Genomic DNA, 20,921 nt, shown 5'->3' with positions numbered 1-20,921 from the left:
AATATATAAATGTTTTCCTTAAAAAACTTCACCATTTTCCCTTTTGAATTTAGAGTCTAAGCCTTAATAAAACTCACTGCAATGTTGTATTTGTCAAATGCTTAACTAGAATTCTCATATTCCCTTATTTCTAATACAATATGATTTATAAATGTGCTTATTTACTGAATGTTGCAGTTAACTTTTTTTGTTAACTATATATTATAAAATCTATGCATATCAAGAAAAAAATTACATTTTGCAACAGTAAATTAATATTTTTTTTTACTTCTGAGTATAATTTTACATAAAATTTTGTTATATTACACTATACCAATTCTCTGCAATGCTATCTACAATAAAAATACTTGCAAAATATTTACTATTTTAAGAGTATATTAAAATTAAAAGATCAAGGGGAAAAAAGGGCATTAACTTAAAGAGACTTTTTTCCCATTTGGACAAAAATTAGTATCTTAAAGAATATATAACATATATTGTATGTAACAGAGATTAGGAATAATCTAAATTCCTTAACTTTATTTATTTATTTATTTTTACTGATTATCTAATTATTATGTTATTTTAATTAGAAAACACAGGATACAAAACTACAGACACTACCTGGTATATAATCCTCCAGACTTTTTTCTATTTATGTACTAATATAAATTAATATATATAACGATATATATACATTTAAAAATATTTGTATCATAGTACATATTCTATTTTATAATCTCTTTTTCACATACTAGATTATCATTCACCTTAAATATGAATTGCAACTGATGTATTTCATGTTTAAAATATTTCTCATAAAGCTTAAGTATTATCGAATTTTATAATTATTCAAGACAAATATTTATTCCAATTCATTTTTATAAGACAAAATCTAACTTTGTAATTTCTCCAAATCCTTCAAAAAATAAGCCTAAATAAAATGTCTAAAAATAGCACATGTACTTTTGGTTTTCATTTAAAATTACTGGCATTAAATGATATTAGCCACAACTAAAGAGGATAATGGATTTTAATTAAGGCTTGCCATCTTGATATCTTATTATACAAAGCAGTTTCCAAAGTAACAAAGACATTAAAAAGTATTACTATAAAAAATTATGTGCCTTTGCTAAACATAGCATTTTGAGGCATCTCCTACAGTAATCTCAGATTACTCAGAAAGAAATGTACTACTAGTATTGTGCCAAGGGAAATTATCTAAGAAAGCTGGTACATTCTGCTACCAAACAACTGTGTTAACAGGGGAAAAGAACATTAGAGTCATAAGACCCATCTTAGCTGTGTACCTTTGGAAAATCATTTAACCTCTTAAAGGACAAATTTCTTCTTCAGTAAGATAAAGTTACCATTGGCTCCAAAGGGTTGTTTAGAAGATTATGTTTAGTTGTAATTTAAAGTTTTATTTTTTAAATCAAACTTAAATTTTAATCCTTTGGTGGATCAAATTTTTTCAAACTAAAAAGTTTTGGTAATTAAATCAAAAGATGCATTCCAGGGCTTCCCTGGTGGCGCAGTGGTTGAGAGTCCGCCTGCCGATGCAGGGGACACAGGTTCGTGCCCTGGTCCGGGAGGATCCCACATGTCGCGGAGCGGCTAGGCCCGTGAGCCATGGCCGCTGAGCCTGCGCGTCCAGAGCCTGTGCTCTGCAACTGGAGAGGCCACAACAGTGAGAGGCCCGTGTACCGAGAGAAAAAAAAAAAAAAAAAAGCATTCTATCACACATCTTGGAATCTTGCTTTTTTTTTCTTAAACCTATAAATATACTATCATATTATAGATCAGAAGTTGGCAAACTATGGCCCATGGGCCAAATCCAACTGGCCCTCTGTTTTTGTAAATCGAGATTTACTGGAACACAGCCACACTCATTAAATTATGCATTATTGATGGCTGCTTTTACACTACAACACTTGAGTTGAGCAACTGCAACAGAAACCAGATGGCTGACAAAGCCTAAAATATTTACCACTGGCATGTTACAGAAAAAAGTTTGTTGACCCTGGCCATAAATGACTATAAATTGAATTGGACAATGTATCCAAAAGGAATTAGGGGAAGAAAAAAAAAATCAAAGAAATATTAAAATATATACCTAAATTTAATGCCCCACAATGCCACTCCAAAATCCTAAAAACAATCTAAGTTTCAAATGCAATTGGATCTAGAATAAGAAAATCTGGGTTACATAAAATATAAAAACAATACTAAGTTTATTAATAGTTTATTTAGAATTGCAAAGTATATCTTTGTGCCTCTTCAAATTAAAGTCAATTATTATTTCTATTATAAATAGTATTTATATCTACTTTATACAAATTATATTTTTACCTGCTAATGGCTTGCTCCTCATCAGTTATTCCAGTCTCCCTGAATGCCCTGTTTGATTCCGCCAAACTCAAGGCAATTGCTCTCTGAAGATCATCTTTATCATCTCCAGTGAGATCAATCACATCTGAAAAGCAAAACTATCTTTCTCAAAATTAAAAGTCAAACAAAATGAAAGGTAATTCTTATAATGGAGATTTTATACCCAATATACCCTTTCCAATCAAAGTCAGCACCAACTTAATTCTGTATAAGAGCCTCTCTGAAGAGAATGCAAACACTTTTTAAATTGGTTATACTTTGAAATTTAATGTTCTTCTCTATAAAATATACCTAAAGCAATTAAGAGTATAAATATTTTTCATTACAGAGGAATCTCAATATTTACTATGAAGTCTCTGATTAAAAGCTAATCAGCAGAAAGACTGCTAAAAACAGGTTCTTTAACAACAAAAATTGAAGCCAACATAATTAAACATTTACATTTATGCTTTCTGAAGTTAACCCAAATACACACACATTACAGTCGGCTATACTACCTAGACATTTATCAAAGTATAACAATTAAATGAGCTCTCAAAAACTATGTTTCAGAAACTAATTGACCATATATATCTATATTTATATACACTTTTAAAGTCTGGATGAATGTATGAAGCTGTTAACAGTGGTTAATTTTGATGAGGAGGGTTATGGGGAGAAGGAAGTATAAGGATCTTTCACTTTCTATTTTCTGTTCTATGCATTCCTTTTAATTAAAAAAAAAGTTTTCATTTCACAAAAGAGAAAAATATGCAAGTAAATGACAGGTTATCTTTTGTTAGAATAAAATAAAGTAGTCTAGATGCTGTAAGTGTTCTTCTTCCAAAGAATAAAGTCTACAACTATTACCACATTCAAAAAAAACTGATTTTTAATCCAATTTCCCAATATACATCGATTTATTTCCTTACCTCAAAAGATGTCAAGAATACTCCTATTATCATTTAAACAATGGTAGACCATAACATGTTGCTAAGTAGGATATTACAAAATAATGGGATGAGAAAGAGAAAGAAGTACAGCTGTTACAACCTTACCTTTGCATAGTTGGGATTATGCTGTTTGGTATTCTGGACAAGTTTTATAATCATTTTGTTTATTTGTATTCGAGACATGTTAAAATTAATTTTTTTCTTTGTAATCTTAGAATATTATAAGAGGGAAACAAACAAAAGGGTTGGGGATGGTAGATAAAGTGTCTGCATTTTACCATCTGGCTACAGGGTTATATATAACTACTAGAAAAAAAATATTTTGCACTTAATAAAAAATAAAGTATATTGATAGTTTCAAAAGTCTACTTCTATTGTTATATACACTTTTTTCTCCAAACAGCAGCTTATGAGAATATTAAAAATATTAAAAATAACAGTTGGCCACAGAAGATTTTTTTTAATATTCTTAGGGAGTATAACAAAACCTCACAAAAATGTAGTAAGTAGGGTCCAAAAAATTCAGTTAAGTAAAATGTGGAACAGAGTTATAGAGCAAGTGAAATGATGGGCATGCATACGTACGTCAGCAGGCCAAAGGTTTCCTAATTCTGGTTTACAAATTCCAAGTCCACCAAACCACAGCTGTAGACGGATATCACCTGGGTGTAGTCATTCAGTCCAGCTGAAATACTGATAAAGAAGCTAGGACTGGAGAGGCATGAAGTGGCCTCATAAAAATGAGAACTATCATGGTCATTAAATAATGACTAGAACTTGGGTGAGTAAAGAGAGAATAATGGAAGTAAAGAAAATAACTTGAAAATCACAGAGAAGCAGAAAAACGGGTTTTGGGGACACGATCAATTAGCCCTCAGACTCCAATCTCTCATCCTCCTTGTGTGCCCTCTACAACTACAGAAGCTGAAAAGATTAAAACAAACAAACCTATTTTCCTGATTCACCTGCAGTTATGGTTCTGGATAAAATTTAGGTTACACCAATCGGATGCATTAGCATGAGATGTGGAAGGCAGACTTGAGGGGGGAAGCCTCTATCCTGCTGCTTTTGGCTGTTTTTCTCCAGCATGACTGAACAGATGTGGGCTGTTCCACAGTAGCAATCCAGTATCCAATTTACAGCTTCAGGTATGTCAAGAGATAGAATAGAAGTGGTAACCAGACTCTGCACTCCAATGCCCAGGCACAGCTCAGTGGCAGTTACCTAATCCTGGCTGCTTGTTCCCTGGCAGCAGCTACAGAGCTATGTACGTTCTTGAACCCTGCAGTCCCAAAGGCAGTCTCCTGATTCACTATCTTCCTGACTGTGGCAGACGGAATGTCTTCCCTGGCTGGCCAGTCCTGCAAGAATCTAGGAGTCATTTCAGAAAGCTGAGCTAGAGATCCTTCCTCCATTGCTTCCACTGATTTTCTTAAGAACCTAGTTCCCTGTATTAAATTTCTTCTTTGGAACTATCTAGAGTGTTTACTGTTTCATGACTGACAAGTAAACCAAACTGGCTAGAGCAGAACTCACCTAGAAATGGCAACAAGTTATACTTAGAACTTTTCAGAATTTAGCAATCGTAACTCAAGCAACACAAAAGCAAAAAACTAGGCAAGATGCTTTTAACCCTATTTCATAAATGAGATAATGAAGTTGCAAGAAATGAAGTCTAATAGTATAAGAATAAAGAATGGTACACAGGTTTCAAATTTGAGTCTGCAAATTATTAAGTCCAGTGGTCTTTCCTCCATACTAGCAGTATCCAAGTGTAGTCCATGGATCCTTGGGATCCCCAATAACCCTATGAAGGAAGGGGTTCCTTAAGTAAAAAATATTCTCATAATAATACTAAGATGTTATTTGCCTTTCCTACTGGGGTCACATTTGCAGTGATTATGCAAAACAACAGTGCATAAAACCACAGCATCTTAGCACAAATCAAGGCAGTAGCATCAAGTTAATTACATTACTACTATTCACACCCATTATTCAAAAAAAAAAAGCCAGTCTCTCTTAAATCCTTGATAAAATGAGGAAACTAATTTTATTAAATCTCAAACATTGTTTTACATGTTCTTTTAATTCTATGTGACAAAATAGAAAGTATGCATAGTACTTCTGCTGTATATCCAAAGTATGCTGTTGGTAAAGAAAAACACTAGTACACTGCTTGAGTTGAAAGCTGAACTGATTTTTTTTTCATGGAGCACTATTTTTACTTGAAAGAACAACTGACAAACTACAAACTACGATTATTCAGACGTCAGTATTTGGCAGACATTTTCTGAAAAATAAAGTGAGCCTGTCACGTGAAGAACAAATGAAGAGTATTTGTTGCCAATGATTAGCATGGAATTTTCAAGCAAAAATTGAAACTTCAGAAAACTTGTTTCTACCACTATGAGCTTGACATCTTCCCAATACTTAAAGGCTTTTCTGGTGAAATCAAGTGATATTAACAATTTCTATTTGTTTTATAATGTAGACTTTCTTCCAACATTTGGAAGGAAACCTTTTCCAAATTACCAATGCACTGTGTTATTAAATCATGCATGGATAAACAATCCATTCAAAGAGCAAGATAAGACACTAGGAGCATCTTTTGTTCTAATATTTGGTCTCTGACCCAGTTCCTGACATAGAGCTCCTATATCACTTGGCATTTCCTAGCTTGATAGGAACATATTTTGCTGTAAGGAGGTGACTCTGGTGGATTCCTAAATAGCTTCAGGATGGGCCACTGGTCATCAGAAAGACTAAGCCATGATGAGAAGCTTGGAACTTTGAGCCCTACCTCCCATCCTCCAGGGAGACATAAGGACTGGAAATTAAGTTAATAATCGATCAGGCCTACCTGATGAAACCTCCATAAAAATCCCTACAGTACAAGGTTTGGGGAGCTTCAAGGTTGGTGAACATATCTACATGTTAGGAGGGTGGTGCACCCCAACTCCACATAACAGAAACTCCTGGCTTGGGACCCTTCCAGACCTTGCTCTATATACCTCTCCATCTGGCTGTACATACTTTATCATAGCCTTTATTATATAATAAACCAGTAAAAGTTAAGTGTTTCCCTGAGTTATGAGCCATTATAGCAAATTATCAAACTTGAGGGGGTCTTGAGAACCCCCAATTTGTTGTAGCCAAGTCAGACAGAATGTGGGTAACCTGGGGACCCACTACTTGTGATTGGTGTCTAAGGTAGGGGCAATCTTATGGGACTGAGCATTTAGCCTGTGGGGTCTGATGCTAACTCCAGATAGATGGTATCAGAATTGTAGAACACCCAGCTGGTGTTGGAGAATTGGTCGTGTGTGGGGGGAAAAAACTCACATATCTGGTGTCAGAAGTATTATAAGTATGAGCAGAGAAAGAAACAAGCAATTATAGTCTTTAATGCTAGAAAGGTTAGCTGACCACAGACTATCAGTTCTTAACTGAAAAGCTGGGACTTGTTCCTTTAAGTGATGGAGAAGGTTTATTTATTATTTGTAGTTTCACTATAATTACAATAATTTTCTCCATGATGTCCCCATTACTTCATAAAGCTTCTTCTTTCCATAGGTCATTTTAGAACAATACAGAAATCTTGAATTATTATAATCTTCTCACATACCAAATACATATGATTTTAAGAACAGATATTAAGAAAATAAAACTTTATTTTAATAGAATGGGTAATCCTAAATTTATTTTTCTGGAGTTTAATGAATTTCTGTAAAATATGTAATAAACTATCAATTTCACAATGAAAAATAGCCCTCTATGATTTTCTTATGTGTTTATTCAAAAAGGAACAGAGAATAAGCTTAGCAGTAAACAATTTCTAATTGGCAAAAGTCAACTATAAAAACTTAGCCTTTGTAAAAATTCCATCCAAGTACCAAAGTACTATGAATATTTTTCTGTCAATGCCAAGGGAGGACCTTGGTAAAACACCAAACTTTGTTTGAACCAATCCTCCCTCCAGTATTAGTATTAGCATTAGTGTGAAGAGAATTCAAGGGCACAAGTGTGTTAGTGTCAGCTGAATAACACTGTAGAAAATCACGTTACAAAAGCCTACGAACAGTAATCTACAACATTTCAAGATTGACCAAAATAAAACATTTTTTCCTGTAAAGTCAGAAATATATATACCAAAACATAACGTCCACCCTAATAAATCTTCCACTCTCTAAAAACTTACACACCAACTACCAAACATTTCTCTGCTAACTCCAAAACACAGAAAGTCATCAACTTAACAATAAATTAGACTTCAAATGTATGAATTGTTTATCACTCATTTTTTCTCATGAAAATGGTATATAAAATGACATGAGGCTTCCAAGTTAGTTCACAAGAGCCAATTTAGCCCGTAATCTAACTGAATATATGCAAAGATTTTTATTTTAGAACAAAAAAGTTCCTTCATTATTTTCCTTACCTACATAAGGCTAAACCTAGGGGAAATGTTTTATTTTTAATAAGCCAAGCTTATATTTACCAAATACATATCAAAGATACACCAGCAAAGATTTCTAGGCAGGGGAGTGATATGAGTAGAAATAACTGTTATGGGAGTTAGAGGAGTTAAATGTGCTGAACAAGAGTTTGAGAAGAGTTGTAAGAAGAGTAGGTACCAGAGCAGAAAAAATCTCTGGCCCACCAAAAGGACAGGGATACCCTTAAGAGAAAAAAGCAAATATGAAGAAAGAGATGGTCAACGGATTGGAAATGAGAAAAATACCATTCTCACTCTCACTCTGCTTCAACCACGGTTGTTGTCCTCACCATTCACCTCCTGAGCCAAAAACATACTCCTACCTCAAGACCCCAGCCTGGGACACACCTCCCTAAGACATCCTTGAGGTTCACCCCTTCACTTCCTCAGCTATCTGTATAAATGAAACATTTCCCAACCAACCTTCCATCTAAAATAGCATACCCCATGTCTGAACTACAACCTCATCCCTGCCAGCCTCTGTCCCTCTACCCTGCTCTATTGTTCTTCATGAACTTACTATTATCTGACAATAGTTATTTATTGTTTACTGTCTTTCCCCCTATGTAAACGGAGACACTTTTTGATTTTTTAATAGCCTAAAAGAGTACCTGACACATATTAGGCAATCAATAAATATTTGTTAAGCAAATAAAGGTTAATATCTAGACTATGGAATAGAAATAAAAATTAGTGAGTCATCTCCACAGCGGCACTAGTTACAATACTTGAGAGTATATACTTTATCCAAAATTTTTTCTAGTAAAAGGAAAAATAGCATAATAAAGTATCATGTTAAAAGAATACTTAAAATCAAGAAGACATAAGCAATGTAAACTGTGTTGCTCATCCCACTCTCCCATTCTCCCCTGCCGTCAGTCAGTTCTCGTAAGATGTTCCTACTTTTCCAATCTTCTCATTGCTAAACTCAGATTCTCCAAAACAGTGACATCCAATAGAACTTCCTGTGATGATGGAAATGTACTATTATCCGTACTGTCCAATAAGGTAGCCACTAGTCACATGTGACTACTATTGACCATTTTAAATGTATCTATGGCAATGGAAAAAACTGAGTTTCAGTATTACTTAATTTTATGTTTAAATTTAAGTCTCCACATGTAATTATTGGCAACTGTATTGAACAGCTCAGCTCTAAATGGTCTTGCTCTGTTTTTAATAATAGCTGCTAAATTTATAATGGCAGCATTACTAAGTAAGGAAAGTAATAATAAAGGAGCCATTCTTGATTTTTGTCATCTGTTTTACTGTGTTTTCCAACTTGGAAAAAATTAAAAGTTAACATTCTATATTAGTCAACAAAAAGTGCAAAGGCCCATGGCTATCATTCTGTCCTAAAGTTAAAAGAAAATTCATAAAGTTATACAAGTAATTCTACAGTGTATGTCTAATATAGAATATAAGTCTAATTGCATCCAATCAGTTACAAGTAATTTTCATACCATTGTAGAAGCTCATTTTTAAGCTTAACATTGACTTTTGGTCAATCATCAAAATAGTTTTATGCATTAGAAATCTCTACAGAAAGAGATTTAACTTCCATTTCACTAATTTCTTTTTTCTATCTGCAGATGCTTGTTTAACAAATTTGGTGAATGGGAAAAATATCAGTGTTCAATTAATAAAATCCTAAACTGCTTAACATAAGTGATTTGCCCTCAGCAGGGGTGAGAACACTAGACTATTTATCATTTGTGCTTTAAATCACTTTTAGGCTAGCCAAGCAATATAACCAAGATTAGAGTTCTAGGACAGAACTTCAACATTTTTCTCACTTTCTATGCAATCCTCACCAAATAATTCAAGTTCATTCGGAGGATAAAAAAAAAAAATACAGTGTGTCTTAAAAAAAAAAAATACAGTGATTCTAAATTTGTGAAGAGTCTACCACTTAACACTCACTCCAGTGTGTTATACTAATTCCTCTAAAACTTAAGCCAATATGCGGCATTATTTTCTGTGTTAAAATTACCTACCCAAATCCCTCTTATCTTTTGATCCATACTTTGATTGCTCAATTGTAGCACACATCTTGTTCTGGCGGGTATATACCATTTTTTTCCTGTTTTAAAAAAGTTCAAAAGAATTTAATGATCATGAAAGAAAGAATATTACTATTTGATTTCAAATTGGGCAAAAGCCTTATATGGTCATGTCTATGACAGAGTTTGCCATGACACAAAGACTTCACACAATCTCTTCTCTGATTACTAAATACATCTATGATATCTCTATATCTTGCATTGTTTCCTAGTTCCCTTTGCATTTTTAACTGCAAAACTCCTAACACAGTAATTTTATTTCTCATTTAAGCGAGAGGTATAGGAGGCACTCATTTGACAATTCACAATATCCAATCTAGACAGGAGATGTAAGTAATTTAAAAAGGTGCCTCAAATTTTTGCTAACAGTACTACAAAATGGTTTGGGTCTTTCCCCAGAATTCAACAGAGTATTATATTACAGTATGGAATGTTACTAAAGCAATACTTCTTAATTCCTTATTATGCAGAGTACAAGCTTTCCTTGAAATGTTTCCTTTTTCTCTCAAAAATGAAAGGTAAAAATACACTGAGAAGGCCAACAATTGAAAATGTAATTACTCCTTCAATATTAAAGTTCACAAATATGTGTTCTCCTAATCAAGTGACATAATTTGCTTTCTATTCTGATATACTTGGGTATATGAAACTTTCTCAGCAACCCCAAAAGTGACTTCTATGGGATATTAGTTTGAAAGCTAAATTTTTCTAGTCATCAAAAAAACATGTATTTTAGATCTTCTAAAAGAGACCTTCAGTTATAAGCTATATTCTAGCTTATAACAATAAAGAACCATTATATATTTAGCATTAGAGACTTTTATCTCAAAATATAGATGTTTTGTCAGCACTAAAACCAACAGATGACACACTTAAAGGTAGCAAGGTTTTGTTTATGCTTTAGCCTGGTTGTAACAGACTTTATACTTAAAAAAAAAAAAAAAAAAAAAAAAAGAAGAAGAAGAAGAAATTGAAAAAATAAAAACCCTTACCATATTTGCAAGAATTAAGTTCGACTATGGTCAACTTTCAAGTAACAATGCATTTCACATAAAATTGAGAAAATGCTCAAAAAGGGTTTTATATCTAGAACAATCCCTTGAAAACTTCCTCACACTCTGATCACTCCAATACTCCACACTCCTTCAGCACTTACAGAGTTTTCCCCAAGAGGCCTGCGTTTGAATATATATATTCATTTGTAATTATTTTCTATCCTTCCCACGTTTTACCACCCCATCCAAGAATTAAAAATACACAGAGATTTCATTTCTACTCAGCAATTACAGCATAGTAATTTAAAGAATCTGCTGAATGCATGACATCTACTTACTTTCTCAGTTTTAAACCTTGTAACACTTGGTATTATACAAGTGTCATAACACTTGTAGTATTATTATGACACTACTAAATTTAAATGCTGAACAAAGACTATTTCCTAAAGGCAGTTGTACTTCTTAGAACTTTATGAAAGATGGTACAAATTTGTTAAATAGCAAAGAACTATTGTCACCTCATCAGCTATATTTTTCTCAGTTTAATACTAATACTATTATAATACAATCACCCCACTATATTTCTACAAGTTTTTTTCTCAGTAATCTCAAACCAACTTTATGAATAATGCACTATCCAAATTATTCAATTATTAAATATGAATTAGCATCCTGGTTAGAAAGACAGCTCATTTTATCAATAAAGAAACCACAACAACGAGCAATTTGCTCAATAAGATAATCAGTAAGATGAAACCAGAAACTCCATCTCTCTACCATTCCCTTCAAGTGGAATATGAAAGTACTTAGTGCATATTTGCCGAGAGCTACACATACACACACACACACACAAAGTTTTTTTCAATTATCAACAAATGGGACACATGTTTTCTGAAATCAGGTTGCTTCCTCCCTAAGAGCACCTATTCAAATCTCTCTTTTTGTCCATAACATTTTCACTATTCCTTGTCAAAAGTCTTGAACAGGTGTTAACATGTGACTTAAACAATATTTTCTAATTTTCACACAGCAAATAAGACATAATCTTTAATGACAGTCTTATAATCCTAATTCTCCCCTGCAAATCTATATATGCTGTCCCACGTCTCAAAGTCTACCATCTACATTGAGCTCACAGCTATCATTCTAAAATCTTTCCATCCTTTCAGCTAGAACACTGAACCATGTTTTACTCGGTTTTGTCTCCTTCATTTTAACCAGCTGTCTTCAGTCAGAATCTTTCTTTTTTTCCTTTTTCTACCTAATTTCATTTTCCTCCCAAGTCTCAGAACCTTGAAAGATATGTTATTCTCACATACTAATTCCTCCTCTATTTATACCACTTCTCTTTTTTCCAACTTCTTACAACAAGCTTCTCAACCCTGTTCAAGAGAACTTTCATTGGTTTCAAAACAGCTTTTTTACACATATTAACAAAACAACTCAACACTTTTTGAGAAACAATAACATCCTATTATAATGGTGGGACTACCAATGGTCTCTTGCCCTTTTAAGTTTAGTTTGGTAAGCAAGAAAGGCACAGCAAATAATTTCAAAATAGCACAGTAACCTTTAAGACAGAAGTATGCTCTGGGTGTCAGAAAAGCCCTTGGATCAATCTAGAGGCTAGAGGAAACATTCTAGAGCCAGCAGCTCTTAAGCTAAGTCTTATAACATCAGAAGAAATTAGGCTAGGGATAAAGGCTGGAGGAGAGTCCAGACAGAAGGAACAACAAGTGTAAAGACAGAAGAAATTAAATAGCACTGGGTGAATGAGAACTTCCAATCTATTCTGTATTATCACAGTGTAAAGTGAGAGGAGGAAAACAGTAGAAAATGAAGGTAGAGATGTAGATAGGGGCCAAACCACACTTTGTCTTGAACCTGGACACAGCAATTGAGTCTGTCTTACATACATAAAACTTCTCCCATCACCTATTACATGTGTGAGATAGGAGTATCCTAGCTTTGGCTGACATAAGACCATTTTTGGAGCAAAAACACTAAGATTACCTTGAAATTTTGAAATTAAAATATTTTATCAATGAACATTAAACAGCATTTAATGTCAATCAATAGCTATAAACATCTATGTGAATGGGATCTTCCTGCTTGTTTCCTAACTTTGAGCAAGTCTATAAAACAAAATCAAAAATTCTCTTCAAGTACAAGTTAGTAATCAAACTTCTCAAATCCAGAATGCATAGAAATACCCACATTTTATATAATGCAGTTATTACACCATAATGAGACAGAGATAAATGAACATATTTTCCAAAACTCAACTATATAAGCATAAATTATTCATATTATAAAGAAAAATTAGAGTCCCGTGTAAAATTTTCCATATGTATGTATGTGTATATGTGTATTTATTTATTTTGTTATGTTGTAGTAAGCCTTTTTCCAAGATCTTTATTCTGGAGAGGGGTTGGAGTTAAGGGAAGGAAAATTCTGTTAAACAGCAAATCTATCAGTAATTAGAAACAACACTTTATCTTCAAAAATAATACTAAGATCTCTACCAACACTTAACATCAATAAAACAAATGACTGTGCCCCATTTAAAATTCCAGAAACTTTTGTTTCTTTAATGAGTAAGACCTTTAAATGTTCCATATTTCAAAACAATGAATACAATATGAAATGTTTTATAAAAGTATATACAACTTAAATATAATCTTTTACTCCTAAACTGAAAACAAATACAGCAGCTAATAAAAACGTATGTGCCTTTCAACTACACCAAAAAAAAACAAAGCTGAAGTAGTTCCTTTTTTGTTCTTCACCTCTGTTTAAACAAAACACAGCTCCAAGAAAAATTTTTCATTACATTCTAATTAAAATATTAAGAAAGAGCAGTAAACTTACTCGTATCTGCTTGGCTTCCCACACTGATGTATCTATCATTGCCAGGTAGCGCTGTTTGGTAGTAAGTTGTCTCCTCCTGCTGAGGGGTCTTGGCATTCTTCGCAGTAAGGAAAGCCACCGCTAGTTCCAAGTTTCCGTTACTATCCTTCAAATATCAAGAACGGAACATCAAATATTTTGGAATAACTCTATACATTCTCATATGATTATGTAATTTTCTCCATAACAACTAATAGTAAAAATCACTTTCAGATTTAAAATTATTCTATGATTCTTAATTTTACAGTATAAATTCACTGTAAACAAAGTAGACTATATAAATAGTAATTCCTTTTGCTATTAATTAAAACTACTAATATAATGTAAAAATCAAGTCTATAACTAATTATCCAATCATAAGTTACACTCCTAAACAAATGAACAAACTAAAAAATGTTTTCTGGAACTGGCCATATAGAAGGGTGAAAAGTAAATATTTAAAATAGTACTTCAGCAAACAAGGACAACAAAAGATATTCCCTTTAGTATGTATGCTGAATGCCTACCTAGAGGCAAACTAACAAGCAAATATCAAAGACTCATAAGAAGAAAACAGCAAAATGGTCTGAAGCTTGATAGAGAGACACACAGAACTCCTAGAAATACTCAATACTATCAAGATGAAAATCCTACCCAAATTAAATATATAAATTGTATGTAGTTCTCATCAGAAGTATACCTGGACACTTTGTTATAAAGCAGAAACTAACACATCATTGTAAAGCAATTATACTCCAATAAAGATGTTAAAAAGAAAAAAGAAAAAGTATACCTGGACAAAATTATTCTAAAGTTAATTTAGAAGAAAACAGATGCTAAAATACTAAGAATTTTTGAAATAGCAAAATGAGACTTGCCCACTTATCTCTATATTCTCTCCACAGTTAACAATAAGTATAACACTAGCTCTATGACAGCTAACTGAAACCACATTATGAAATCCAGATATTAGTAATGAAGTTATCTTTGTAACAGAAGGCCATAACCCATAATACTACGTAGGCCTTTAGAAGTTTAGCATACACACGAAGCATAATAGGAAGCCAGTGGAAGGTTTTCGACAGAAATGGCATGGTATGACTTACATTTTAAAAGGATTACTCTGGCTGTATGCTAGGAATAGACTATAGGAGAGAATGGGTACAAGCAGAGAGTCCAACATTATTTGCTATCATATTAAATGTGGGGAGGGATAAAAGGAGAAAGAACAGGATGATTCCAAGATTTGAGGCCTGAGCAACTGGAAGAATGAAGTCCCCAACCCATCCTAACTCCAATTCTAGCAGCCTTTGAGGAGAGAAAAAAGCTAGAGTGCAGTCTGAAAAGCACCACTGTTTTAAACTTTGTTATCTGTCACAACTGTTATAAGATTCTTAAATGAATCATCCAAAATATGGGTTTAGCATAGTCTATAGTTAGATAAGTAAACTAGTCATAAAATAATTGTAATAACAATGGCTAACATTTATTGAATACTGACTATGTGCCAAGAAATGTGCTAAGGGCTTTCCATATACTATCTCATACAATAATAATAAACTGAATGCAGCAGGGATCTACACTCACTTTGGCGGTATAAATAAATTCTCAAAATAAAATACAGTAAAAGTGCTAAAATCAATCAATGACATTGTGGCTCCCAAAAGTAGATTCCTTGTCAGTACATTGCTGAGAGAGTCAACTCACTATTAAACATCTTACAAATTTATGTTGAGCAACAATTAAGGTTTAAGTACACTGTTTTCCTCCCCAGATACTGGTAACTGAAACAAAAGTTTAAAAAAAAAACATGGTCACACAACCTACCTCAAAGGAAATGTGGACAATAATTTAATTCTTTATGTTTACTTAATTTAGCATATACTACGTGTTTCCCAAGTTAAAAAAAATAAATAAATAAGTGAATTCCCCAAATTTGCCCTGACAAAGTAATAGGTGCAGTCCCACACTCAGTGATAACAGAACGGGAAAAGCAATTTCTGAAAATAGACATGAAATGATTTAATCATATTTAGCAGAATAAAGAAGGGACTGGCAATCATCTAAATGTCATAATCATAAAAATTGAGGCACAATACTTTTGCTTCCTCTCCAAATACTTACAGTGGCTTCATAACCATGCATTAAAATGCTCCTAACAGTACCGTTTCATCGTTTTCCTGATCGGGGTAAAAAGCTGAAGCAAAGCTTCCAGTAAAAGGAGAAATTATGTGTGGCACTGGGATCAGGCTGCTTGGTTTCTATTCCAAGCTCCTCCACGTACTAACTATGTGATCTTCAGCAAGTCACTTTAACTTCTCTGTTTCCTTATCTTTTAAAAAGGGGATAAAAATAATACCTACGTCATAGTTATTAGGAGGATGAGTTAGCCCATAAAGTACTTAGAATAGCATTGTAAGTGCTTAATAAGTGCTAGCTATTATCACAATTATGATGATTATGATTACAATCATCCAAAAGATAAATTATTTCTAGAAACAAATTAAGAACTTTTGGCACAAAATCAAAAATGATATAATTAATGTTGTCTCTCAGAGCAACTTGCAAAGGACTGAAGCTATGTGTATGCCTATAGTAGCAAAAATGCTGTACTGCTGTTAGCCTTTGGCAGCAATCTATAAATAAACTTAAAATGCAGTTCTAGTTCTTGAAATCTTTCATTCAGTTGCTCTCTTTCAATGTGCATATCCATGTGATTTGACTCATCTGGGTGCCACTGTGAGGAAATGAGCATACTTCGTAAAATATAACAAAAATCATGCCCTTCATTTAGTGCATAATAGAACAGTTTGATGTTGAATATTCTTAAGGTGTAATTAATTGAATGTTAGCCAATTTACATTTCTCCTTCTTGGAAGAAAAAAATGTAACTTCTGATACTCTTAATTTTCTCCCACCTCCTCTTCCTCCTCCTCCTCTACCCCACCCTACCCCCCACCCCCAATTAAACTCTAAAATCATGTCTCTTGAGTAAAACCAGCCATTAGCACTTGGATTCACTTCCCTCCTTTTTGCATGAAAAGTGTTTTTCACATGGAGAAGTCTTCTTTCACTCCAAGGTATCTTGGAACATTAGGCTGCTAAAAGCTAACATGCTTGAAGTTGCAGTATGTTATGTTAAGTAAGGTTCTTGCTTTATAAAAGTTCTTTCCTATATCTCTACTACTACCCATGGTATAATTTAAAAACTCAAGTTTCAAATATGGTAGGCAGTGGAGATGAGGGTGAACTAGAAACTGTATGTTGCGAAACAGAGGCCATACCTTCAAGGCTTGCTGTAGTATCTGGGCATCATTAATCCCAGTAATTTCTCTCAGCTGGTTCAAAAACGTCTGCTGGTGCTAGAGGAAGGGAAAAACCAAAAGTGTTATCTATGAAATCTGAAAATATACAAGGACAAGAAAATAAATGACCTTTGGGAAAAAAACAGAAAACACAAAATAAACTAAAGTGAAAAACAAAAAAACAATAGAACTTGACAAAGACTGAATAAACTTCATTCTTTTAGGAAGAATGAACCATACTGTGGTAGCCCTTATTCCATTCTCATGTTTCTAAAAGCCCATTCTTCACTGCCTAATTTATGCCTCCCAACAAGAAAAGGAGTGATCTGCCTGATGGCTAAACTTAAGAAGAACTAAGGAAAACAGGTATTCATTGGGCTATTTTAACTAGGGGAGGAGACCACAGAATGAAATCCAGGCAGCCTTATTAATCGCTCCCTCTCCCTGAAGTCAACCAGCATTGAGGCACCTAGGATGTTTGGAAAAAACATGCCTTTGGCAGGCCAAGCACCAGGTGGATATATTACACCAGGGGGATTCTACCCTATTCAAGGAAAAAAAGGATCATCTCATTTTCCTATCTGTCATAAAAGATCCGAAGTAAAACTGATCACTTGCCCCCATTTGCTTTAAATCTGTTTATACTCTATTGATCTATATAATCGACTATACTCTACTGGAGAAAAAAAGAGGTAGGATAAGATTCTACTACCAAAACCCTTCCCTAAACTTCCCTAAACTTCCCTAATTAAGAGCCATGCTCCTCCCTACATCTCTGCATTTCTTTTTTTCTTTTTCTTTTCTTTTTTTTGCGGTACGCGGGCCTCTCACTGTTGTGGCCTCTCCCGTTGTGGAGCACAGGCTCTGGACGTGCAGGCTCAGCGGCCATGGCTCACAGGCCCAGCTGTTCCGCGGCATGTGGGATCTTCGCGGACCGGGGCACGAACCCGTGTCCCCTGCGTTGGCAGGCGGACTCTCAACCACTGCACCACCAGGGAAGCCCCATCTCTGCATTTCTTAAAACAAGTTCCCCAAAACTGTAAGATGGCACCATGAAATAAAGAAAGCTCAATGGATATGACATGGAAAACAAGTCACCACTAGAATAAAAGGATCTGCTGAAATCTTCTCTCTTCCCACTAAACATTCGTATGTGACATTCACTAAATGTCACTCAATGTTTCCTCCTCCAGCATCCTGTCCAAGTTCTAGGTAGGATAAAGGGCAAAGGACAAAGGGTGTCTGCTAAATGACTCTGCGTTCTTTAATAAGCCCTATCTAGTAACTTCCACTTAAAGCCTCACTGAGCAGAACAAAGTCACATCATGTGGCCACTCATACTTGCAAAGGAGGTTGGGAAATGTATTTTTCAGCTAGGCAAAAAGCTTTTCTGCAAATCTGTTGCTAAGGAAAAAGAAAAGAATGTACTGAACAGGCATTGGCAGTATCTGCCATGCCATCAATGAATTTTAATTTCCATAAACATCTTATTAAAAGCTGAGATAACTGAGACTAAAAATAAATTACGTAATAAAGTATATAAACAAAGGTCATATAAAATGCCAAAAAGAATCAAAATAGTTGAATAAAAGAACTGAACTGCCAAATTCACAGTGCTGAAATATGAGAAAAATAAAATTCTCTTTATACCTGTCAACTTTTCTACTTTCATTTTAAAAATTACTAATAGCTAGCAACGGAACCACGACTAACTTACACAATACCTAACATTACAAATTAAAGATATATACAAATTTTATAGAAATTCTCCTTATCTAATTCAATGTCTTATTTTAGTGAACATAAAATATTTCAAAGATTTTACAAGCTTGTTTGTAATCACCCCTAATAGCACTCCAAACTCCATTCTTTACACAGAATATAATTTTCCTCAACTGCAATTATTCAATCATGTATCAGGGAAAGACTATTGAATACACCAAAGAAATCAGTCATGTGTACAAATGATGCTTGCTATTATTTATAATGCTGGAAAAATGGAAACAATGCAAATGTCCTTCCACTAAAGAAGAGGTTCTAAACTGTAATGTGCAAAAGAATGCCTTGATAAATTTGTCAATAAAGAAGATTCCCAGGCGCCACACCCAGAAATTATGATTCCAGGGGCATCTGGATCTGCTAGGGGATCTGTTAGGGGATCTGCAATTTTAGGAAGCATCTCAAATGACTTTGATATAAATGAACCTAGGAGCACAGTTTGATTTAAGCAAACAACTGTATATTTTTAAATAGCAAATATATAATCTATACAGCAGCTAATCTTTACAAAATCATATTAAGCTAAAGTGGTAAAATACAAAATTTTGTGTGTATATGTTAATAAGTACAAGGTAAGATGTAAAAAGAGTGTAAAACCCAGAAAAGCTTACAGAGCCTGCATTGCCTTAGACTCCCAATTCTTCTCCCATCTCTGTACCCACACCCTTTGCCACTTCTCACTTCCTCCCACTAGAAACACGATCTATTTCCTTGTTGTACTGATGATGGGCTTGGCCACGTGACAAGCTTTCATCAATGGCATATTAGCAAACAGTATGCAAGCAGACATGAAATGTGCTTGCATGGTTGGGCTTGCCCTCTTGAACTTCTGCAACTTCCTCAAGAAGAACATAAGCTAGGTAGCCCACTTGTTGCCCCAGAAGAATGGGGCATGTGAGAAGAGCCACCCCAACCAACCAATCTGAACATGATGACAATATTTTGGTATGCCACTAACTTTTGGTGTGGTCTGTTACACTGATAGTTGACTGCTAGAGAGTACTATAAGAATACTAAGTATTTTATGAAGAGAAGCAACGTCTAAAACTTTTTTAAATTAATTAATCTATCTATCTATCTATCTATCTATCTATCTATCTATCTTTGGCTGCGTTGGGTCCTCGTTGCTGCGCGCGGGCTTTCTCTAGTTGCAGCGAGTGGGGGCTACTCTTCATTGTGTTGTGTGAGCTCCTCATTGCGGTGGCTTCTCTTGTTGCAGAGCACGGGCTACAGGCACATGGGCTTCAGTAGTTGTAGCACGAGGGCTCAGCAGCTGTGGCTCACGTGCTCTAGAGAGCAGGCTCAGTAGTTGTGGCGCACAGGCTTAGTCGCTCTGTGGCATGTGGGATCTTCCCGGACAAGGGCTCGAACCCGTGTCCCCTGCATTGGCAGGCAGATTCTTAACCACTGCACCACCAGGGAAGTCCTAAGACTTTGTTTTTACTTAGTATTTTGTTCATCTTGCACAATAATGTCAGCTAAATATCCAAATAAAATAATTCAGGTGCATGGTTCTTCATCTCATGAATTTTGACTGAAAAATGAAACAATAAAGAGAAAAGGATGAGGGTGGGGAAGAAGGCAGAGTGGGAAGGAGAAAAAGTAAACGTATTTTCTTAACTAGGTTAGCAAGAAACGGGACCAAGATCTAAAGAGGTAAGCTATGAGAAAAATTCTAAGTTTATGGAAGAGAAGCCACCTCATTTGTCAAGTTTTCCCCTTTGTTATTGGCATCTTCCAGCTGTGCTTGTCCTGTCTTTGAAAATTTGCATCTTCATTTCCTACAATTTTATATTTTTTTGCTATTATTTCTGTTGTGATTAAGACCCTGGTCTTCTTTCAAGGTTTGCACCTTCTTATTTACCAAACTTCTGGTCTGATACACCCTGATCCTCAACTAAAAATGTCCTGCATATGGTTGGTTCTCTCCTCCTTGACTAGCGATTTTGGATCCAAGGTGGATCTAACCCACTAACATTTCTAGAATTCCTTTTCTGAGTTCTGAGGTCTTCCTTGTATGGATTTCCTATCTACTACAGTATAAGGAGGTGGGTGCAACCTGTTCACACTGCTGGACCAAGAAGAGCAAGACA

The 20,921-nt window shown here is 34.5% G+C and overlaps 1 protein-coding gene across 2 annotated transcripts in view; it reads right to left on the bottom strand.

Annotated features, from left to right (window-relative positions):
• The window catches only part of USP25 (ubiquitin specific peptidase 25), a 139,476-nt gene that overhangs the window by 102,247 nt on the left and 16,308 nt on the right, over nucleotides 1–20,921 (bottom strand). For both annotated transcript variants that reach the window (XM_082625213.1, XM_082625214.1), the window contains exons 2-4: nucleotides 17,029–17,106; nucleotides 13,727–13,871; nucleotides 2,332–2,455 (exon numbers count right to left, since the gene is read on the bottom strand). In XM_082625213.1, coding sequence (XP_082481339.1) covers nucleotides 2,332–2,455; nucleotides 13,727–13,871; nucleotides 17,029–17,106 — 347 coding nt within the window. The remainder of the gene's footprint in view (nucleotides 1–2,331; nucleotides 2,456–13,726; nucleotides 13,872–17,028; nucleotides 17,107–20,921) is intronic.

Source organism: Mesoplodon mirus (assembly GCF_964341445.2).
Source record: "Mesoplodon mirus genome assembly, chromosome: 6".
Taxonomy (NCBI): Eukaryota; Metazoa; Chordata; class Mammalia; order Artiodactyla; family Ziphiidae; genus Mesoplodon; species Mesoplodon mirus.
Note: the sequence above shows the minus strand (reverse complement) of the source record. Positions and strands in the feature narration are given on the sequence as shown.